The sequence below is a fragment of the Camelina sativa genome, chromosome 1, assembly GCF_000633955.1.
Source record: "Camelina sativa cultivar DH55 chromosome 1, Cs, whole genome shotgun sequence".
Classification (NCBI taxonomy): Eukaryota; Viridiplantae; Streptophyta; class Magnoliopsida; order Brassicales; family Brassicaceae; genus Camelina; species Camelina sativa.
The window spans coordinates 1701853-1709854 of record NC_025685.1 but is presented as its reverse complement, the minus strand read 5'-3'; the positions used below and the strand labels follow the sequence as shown (position 1 = coordinate 1709854).

General features: G+C 32.0%; 2 protein-coding genes across 3 annotated transcripts in view; both read right to left on the bottom strand.

The window, feature by feature from the left end:
- LOC104709140 (sugar transporter ERD6-like 9) overlaps window positions 1–2268 on the bottom strand; it is a 5099-nt gene extending 2831 nt beyond the window's left edge. For both annotated transcript variants that reach the window (XR_754902.1, XM_010425822.1), the window contains exons 1-5: window positions 1891–2268; window positions 668–730; window positions 487–576; window positions 291–350; window positions 142–207 (exon numbers count right to left, since the gene is read on the bottom strand). Coding sequence is in view for 1 of the 2 variants with exons in the window: in XM_010425822.1 (XP_010424124.1) it covers window positions 142–207; window positions 291–350; window positions 487–576; window positions 668–730; window positions 1891–2025 (414 nt within the window). In the remaining variant the exon portion in view is untranslated. The remainder of the gene's footprint in view (window positions 1–141; window positions 208–290; window positions 351–486; window positions 577–667; window positions 731–1890) is intronic.
- LOC104708936 (sugar transporter ERD6-like 8) lies at window positions 3794–7494 on the bottom strand. The gene is made up of 18 exons (XM_019244455.1): window positions 7388–7494; window positions 7082–7256; window positions 6860–6930; window positions 6677–6758; window positions 6460–6519; window positions 6277–6342; window positions 6107–6172; window positions 5817–5892; window positions 5628–5692; window positions 5444–5536; window positions 5274–5354; window positions 5104–5188; window positions 4884–4993; window positions 4735–4794; window positions 4569–4622; window positions 4436–4495; window positions 4230–4344; window positions 3794–4126 (listed from the first exon to the last, which is right to left on the bottom strand). Exons 2-18 carry the CDS (start codon window positions 7238–7240, stop codon window positions 4014–4016), a joined length of 1416 nt encoding a protein of 471 aa, XP_019100000.1. The 5' UTR covers window positions 7241–7256; window positions 7388–7494; the 3' UTR covers window positions 3794–4013.

Genomic DNA, 8002 nt, shown 5'->3' with positions numbered 1-8002 from the left:
ATATATATATATATATATAAACCAGCGTTATTAAAAGTTTAGAAGTTTAGAGATATCTACAACCAACAAAAAAAATAAATAAATAACGGTTTAGGGATGGTAATTAGAAAATTTATATTCAGAACCGAAAAAAAAAAGTACCACGTAGCTAAGGAGACCAACTCCAACTCCCACAAAGAATCGTCCCAAGTCCAGCCAAATAATATTCTACGCTAGCAAAAAAATATTCGATATCAGAGAGTAAGCTTTTAAAGTAATAATTAATACTAAAGGAATATTAGTGAAGAAACCTTGGCTAGTGCAATTGCAAGCCATCCACTTATGCAGAACACATCCGCGATCCACAAAGTCTTAAGAAAATATTTTAGAACGAAAACATTAATAAAAATGGATTAGAGGTTTAAATAAGGAATATGTTGGGGGTGAATTTAGAATAATATATATCTAACTAACCATTTTTTGCCCTTTTTCAAAAAAAAAACTAACCATTTTACGACCAAATGAATCTGCAATGGTGGCGCTAAATATTGCGCCTATCATTCCTCCAAACGTCAATAGCGAACCAAATACAGAAAACTGCGAAAATAAAATATTAATAAAACTGAACTTTTTTTATTTGTTAAAACGTATCAGAAATAGTTATGAACTTAGTTAAAGAGAGACTTACTTGCGCGATATTAAGATCAAGATCTTCCATAATGAAGGCCATTGTACCAGCAGTATGCCCTAACTGATTCTCATCAAAAAGTAATTGAAGATACATGCAAGTTAACACAGTTGGAATATTTCTTTGCAAAACCTATTCTGATATGATTTTCGAAAAATGCTATTTGGAATACTCCAAAACATAGAGAAACTAAGTATTAAATATATATAAAAAAATAGAGCAACCATTCTACAGTAAAACATCTATAAATTAATACTCTATAAATTAATAAACAATATAAATTAATAAATTTTGTTAGTCCCAAGTTGGACCAGTGTAAAAAATAACAAAATTCGATAAGATAATAAGACAATAATTTTTCTGAAATCCCCATATAAAATATGGTCCCAATAATATCATAAATTAATAATAATGTAAATTTACATATATATATATATATATAATGTATGTAAAGAAAAAATATATAATGTATGTTTTTCCTAAAGCTCATATCTACAAAACAATTGTTACGTTGTATTTTCAAACTATAATGATAGAAAATATTTTGTAAAATGTCATAAATATAACTACATTTTTTTAAGTTTTCAATTTTTAGATATCCATCATTTACATTTTGATAGTTTGATTGACTATTAAAATACAAAAATCTATATTATTATTCATAAATTTAATTTTATGTATGTCATGTGTATAAGTGAATTTGTCTATTGTATTTGTAATTTATTATTAATAATGTTTTCTAAATATTACAAATTCAATTCTAATACCATAAAATTTTGAATATCCGAAATTATTGTTAAAATTGTCTCAATTCATATTTTTAAAAAGTTAAACTATTAAAAAAATATCTATAAATTAATAATTATTAATTTACACTATAAGTTAATAAAATGTCTTGGTCCCAACATTATTAATTTATAGAGGTTTTGCTGTATATCGTTTGACAAAAAAAAAAAAAAAAAAAAAAAAAAAAAAAAAAAAAAAAAAAAAAAAAAAAANTGTTCTATATCATGGCGATGGCGGGTTTTAGAATTTTGTCAACTGTTGGTACGATAGAAGATTATGTATCATGGTGATGGGTCTAAAGAGATCGATCAAAATATTAAAGTTCTATAAAGAGAAACATGAGCCAGTTCTCAATACCAGTTGACTTTTAAAAAAAATTTATCAAAAATAGAAGTAACCAAATCAAAATTTAGAAAGGGAGAGAGATGGGAACATACGGCAACGCCAAAGGAGAAAGACGCAGAGACGATGATGAAAGTGGTGAAGAAAAGAAGTGGAGTACTTGTAGTTGCACTCTCTTCCTTGTTTACCAATAATAATCCTTTCTCAATACTACTACTCTCTCCCTCCATTTTTTCAGTCAAAGTATCTCCAAAAACTAGAATTGAACCGAGCTGAAGAACAAGAACAAGAGGGATAGAGAGACGACTCTGATAGCTATGGTTTCTCTTTATATGGATTTATTTAGAAGCGTTGACGTTGTTATTTACTGTTATGCCATCTATCTACTGCAGTTATGGTGCAATAATGGATTCGTGCTCGTACCATCATTGTAATGTTATTCCGATCGTTTTATAATTGCTAGACTGTTTGAAAAGAAAAAGAAAAAAAAAAGAGACTAATCTCTGATAGAAAGTCATAAATTAAAGAAAAAACTTAGCAGTACTCCATAGAAAAAAACTCAAAAAACTCTGTACGATTGCTGATCATGTCTATGCAGTAGTACTCCATAGAAAAACTCACAAAAATTATTATGCTTAACTAAAAATAAAAAACTGTAAATGACAGTTGGAAAGTACAGTTTGCTTGTATTGCTAGATTAATTAGATCACATATTTAAATCAGCGAGGTTATTCAAAACAAAATAATAAAATCAGAAGTCTTATCAGGAATTGAATATTTTTAGTTCAAGTAGACTTTTAATTATTTCGTCTCTAAACTGAGAATACAGATACTACTTGGGATGTTATTTGCTCTTATCCTTAATTAATGCGAAGCATAAAACGACCAGTTTCCCAATCTATTTGATGGAGTTGCGCAACTTCATCGACGCACATCTTCCTATTGGTGGTTCAACTTTGTTAATTAGATTTAATATATTACATATCTAAATTGAACAAGTCTTCTAACATTTAAGTCCTCGATAAAATTCTTTCGCGGTGTGTTCCAAGGTCACATGTGGATCACGTCTATATAGCCTCTTCTAAATCATTAGCTATTTAATGATCCATAAGAGGAGGCATTTCCTTTTTTAGCACATCACAGTTGTTTTTTTTTTTTAATTTCACGAATATAATAACGCTGATATGTTTTGGACTGACAGTACTCTATACAAATGATTCGCTTATGGCAAGTTTTCTATATTTTTTTTTAATAAGAATGAGTTTACATTGAAAGGTTTTTTTTACATTCATGGTTCTTATAATTGGTGCTGTGGACACATTCGTTATTAAAAATATATTTCTATTACTGTTTAGTGTAGTGATGCAATATCTAAAACGTAATCTCAATCTGCATATCACATATTTATGAGAGAGATTAAAGTGTAGCTGATCCAAATTTGTTAATTACAAATTATTAAAATATTACGTATTAGGATACTAATATGACAACTATTCAACGTGATAAACCCTGAATAATTATAATACGAAAATATACAGGCCCTAATAACACCTAGTACCGGTACTAATAAGTAAACGTAAGAATCAAATGTCAACGTAAGAATGGTGACCACCCGACCACGAAGAACTTTATTGGTACTAAAAGTAAACGTAAGAATCAAAATGTAAGACAAAAAAAATCAGTTGATCAAAAGAAGACAAAAAAAACAAATAAGAATAAAAATATGGCCACGAATTTGTCGCGGTGTTTGATCATGTCAATAGATTCAATACTTTAGCAGCTGCTTCACGCGTTTCTTTCTTATTTAAATTTAACTTAAGTGGATCCATGTTACATATTTGGCAGCTTAACGTTTTTTCTAATCATAATGTGTAAAGCGAAAGATTATATATTAATAGACAAAACCGTGATAACACATTAGTCGTTATACAATCAAACTACCTAAATTCCAAAAACATTCGAAATGGAGCCTGTTAGGTCCTGGTTCTTATCTTTTTAAAAATTTTAAGCATTGACTTTGAGGAAAACCTTTTACCAAAGAACGTAACATGCCCATTCCAATTGATCACTAATGAACTTGTTAAATTTATATATAGAGCCTCGTTTAACAAACAAGAAAGTTTAGTTATATTTAAAAATATACGGCATGTATTTGCAACTTTCAACTTTGCATGTAGATATTTGTTACTTATACAAAGAAAAAACATTGTACGTAGAATTACATCATCATTGCTTGAATCTCTTCCAAGGTTCTGCCTTTGGTTTCAGGAACAAGTTTTGCTATGAAGATAATAGCTAATACACATACCCCACCATACACATAGAATGCACCTGAAAACAATTAAATATATGGTCAACACTGTTAACTTGTTGTTCGTTTACCTTTGTTATGTAACTAAAAGAATTTTTCTTTTTTTTTTTTTAAATGTAATACCATGAAGGCTCCAAAGCATGAGAAAGTTGAACGTGAAGGAGACAAACCATGAACTTAGCCAATTTACCACAGTGACAAGTCCTCCAGCAGTTCCTTTGAGATTTATTGGAAATATCTGCATTTTTTTTTTATAAAGTATAAGGTTAATGACAAGAATATTTATCGAATGTGGAATGTGAACATTCTATATATTGTTTAAAAATTACCTCAGACATTATAACCCATGGGATTGCACCCATTCCAATCGAGAATGAACCGATATAAACCTGAAAATTGAATTTCTTAATCAAACAAGGACTAAACCGGATGTTAAAACCAATAATTGGGTTCATTGCTTACCAAGACACCGCTAACTGCAAGGGCCGGGATGAGATCAAGTGCTAAACCATGGGCCTGATTAATGAACATTAAAACCAAAATCAATCTGGTTATATAATCTATACGTCCTTATTTCCTAACCTCAAACGACTCTACATAAGCTTAATATTTTGATTGAACCGACGACCTTCAAAAGAAATGAATTTCCGATGAGCAAACATCCAATCAACATCCCAACAGCTGATGCCTGCAATGTACAACCGACATTGTCAGACCGGACAATCTAAACCGGTATTTTGCGGTTTATTGGAAACCCAAGCTAAGTAAGAACCATACCAAAAGAAGTGGCCTTCTTCCAAGCCTATCAATTAGCAGTGTTGCACCGAGTGCTGTTAAAACAACTTGTTCGATGGAGTACAAAATGCTTCCAAGAGTTGGGGATGCTCCTGGTATTGCCAAAACCGGAACATAACAAAGTAAATATAACACCACTTGGTCTAGAAATAAAGCTAGTGTTAGTGTTCAACTTTTTGCTAGATATTGTTCGAATTATAACCTGCTGATACGAATATTTGTTGTGCGTAAAATATAACACCATTTATTCCGACGCACTGCTGGAAAACCATCAAACCAACTCCCACCTGATACAATACACAACCATTAGACTAAACCAAATATAACAGAGAAACATAATTACCGTCGGTTATTGGAATTAGAGATTCTTACAATCACAAATCGAATATTCTTTTTGTCAATAAGGTCCCATAGTGTGGTTTTTGGGAGGTGGGCAAGAGTCGCCAAGTACTCCTATAAACCGGAATCCAAAAATTAGATATGTCACGTGACGTACCAAAACCGGTTTCGTATTTCGGTTTTCTGGTTTAATTGAGTTGTACCTTGATATCCTCGGCTTCTCTTGTGATATTGGCGTGAGGACCCCTAAGTTTCTGCAACGCAATTTTAAAATCGTTGTGGCGGCCAACCATTTCCTTTAAACACGAAACGCGTCCGAGTTGCGTCGGGTTAGTTTCCAACCAGAGGTTCTAAAACCGAAATTGATATATGGAGCTTTAATCTTACCAGCCATCTAGGTGATTCAGGGATGAACCAAGTCCCACAGAATAGAACCACGCACGGTGCGACGCCTGAAATTGGTTAATTAAACCTGGTTTTGTTATAACCAATTGAAAATTTACTACCAACTTAGATACACAGTTACTAAACCAATACCAAATGTCTCCGGTTAAGCTACCGCACAGAAAAATTTACCGGTTAATGCAAGTGTTCTCCAGCTTACGACAGCGCCTATGAGGAACATAGAAGCCAATCCGATTACAAGAAAGAGCTGCAAAATTAACCATCTTAATCAAAAACATATATTTTCTAATATAGATCTGTTTTATTTATTAAAATAATCGAAACAGCTCTAGTACTATTATGATTTTCCACCACAAATAAACCTTTTTTTTTTCACAAGCTTGAAATTCTAATATACACCAAACATTTGCTATGACTATGTTGTAACCATCATACATTTCTATGGGATCATATAAAATCACCTGGTTAAGCGTCGCTAATGCTCCTCGTAAATTTCTCGGACTGATTTCGGCGATGAAAACCGGTACCTACACAAAAATAAGTGCAAATGTGAGTTTCATGACAAAAAGGCATAATAATATGGTTTTTTTTATCCATAAGGGGATATAGCTTTGTAACATGTCATATATACCACATAGGAAAGGGTACCACAACCATAACCCGTGAGAAATCTTCCAAAATCCAAAGGTACGTCACCCTAACACATCGAAATAATAAAACAACGATATCGAATCGTTAATTTTCAATATTATTTTAAGTTTTTCTTTTTAAGACAAACAGTGAAGAAAATTTTAGCACATAGAAACAAAAAAACCTTGGCGACGTAAATAATAAGCCAACCGATGGCAGAGATCACTGAAGCCAACCTCATGGCCTGTCTCGAAAAACCATGTGAACCAAAAGCTATATTAATATATTATGTTTTAGTTAGAAAATATGGTTGTGACTGAAATATTACAAAATGCAACATGTGACAAAATGATTATTGTATGCTTAAGGAGATAAGACAAATTTGTTTAGCCAAGTTATACCCCTTTGCGACCAATGAAATCGGAGATCTTCCCCGATGTAATGGCGCCGAGCACTGCTCCCACATTCAATATCGATCGAAAACTGAAAACTAGATTAGCCAAAACACACTAAACAAAAATTTGAGAAATATACATACTATATCGAAACACATCTATAAAATGTAGAAGACATAATTAATATACTTAGAAACCTGGGAATATGATAAATCAAGCTCTTCCATAATCCCAAACTGGGTCGGAGCGGAATACCCCACCTATTAAAACAAAAACACACACACACACACACAAAGATTGTCCCGTATCAACAAGAATTTAATCGATATTCATAATTTTCTTATTTTACTTTGTAAGGGGATTAATTGAAAAAAGGTTAAAAGTGAGAGATAGAGTAAAAAAAAATCTTACGCATGTTCCAAACTCGAAGGAACCACAGACGGCAATGAATGTGCTTAGATAAACCATCCACGACGCTTCTTCTGAGACGTCGGATTCTTTCTCCGGTAGCAGCAACGGCTCAGATTTTCCGTTCATTTTCTCCATGTCGTCGTCTTTTCTTCTCGTCATTTTCTTGGCAATTCCCCTTTTTCAAATCAACCGCAACGAATACTTATCAATTTTTATTTGTACGTAGATATCAGATGTGTGACAACTTTTTCGCTATGTGAATCTGTTCAAGAAAAAAAAAGGAAAAACAGAATTTGGATAACTTACCGGAGGAGATGGAGAAGGCACCGTGTTTTTAGATCTCAAAAACTCTTGATTTGTTTTGAGTTTATTGATATATGTCTATATATATATATCTCTGTAAACCAACAACGTATATGTATATATATGTTAGAGCATAAACGATAGCTAGGCTGGCTTAGTTAAAACTTAAAACCCATGCATGATGATTTTGGACGAATTAGACAATTTGAACTAATTTATTCTAGATACTACTATAAAAGTCCAATGCATTAGCAATTAGAAATTGTTGAGTGACTCAATTTGAAAGTATTAAGTAAGATAATTCCAAAGTAGTAATTACCAGCATCTATATAATCTACTGAATTTACATATTGCACGGTAATATATATTATTTTTACAATTGATATTCAATAATATTTTTTTTTCACAGGATATTCACAAATGATACAATGTACATCATGCAGTGTTTGACTAGGTTGGTAATATGCATGGTTTGTTATTATTGTTTTTTTCTTTTTTTTGGTGATGGTTTATGACACGCACAGTGACGTGTAATTGACTCAAAGATTTGATCCGGTACGACACGTCGACACTTGTTTTCCGCGGATCCGATGCTCGTTGGTTTCCCCCCCCCCCCCC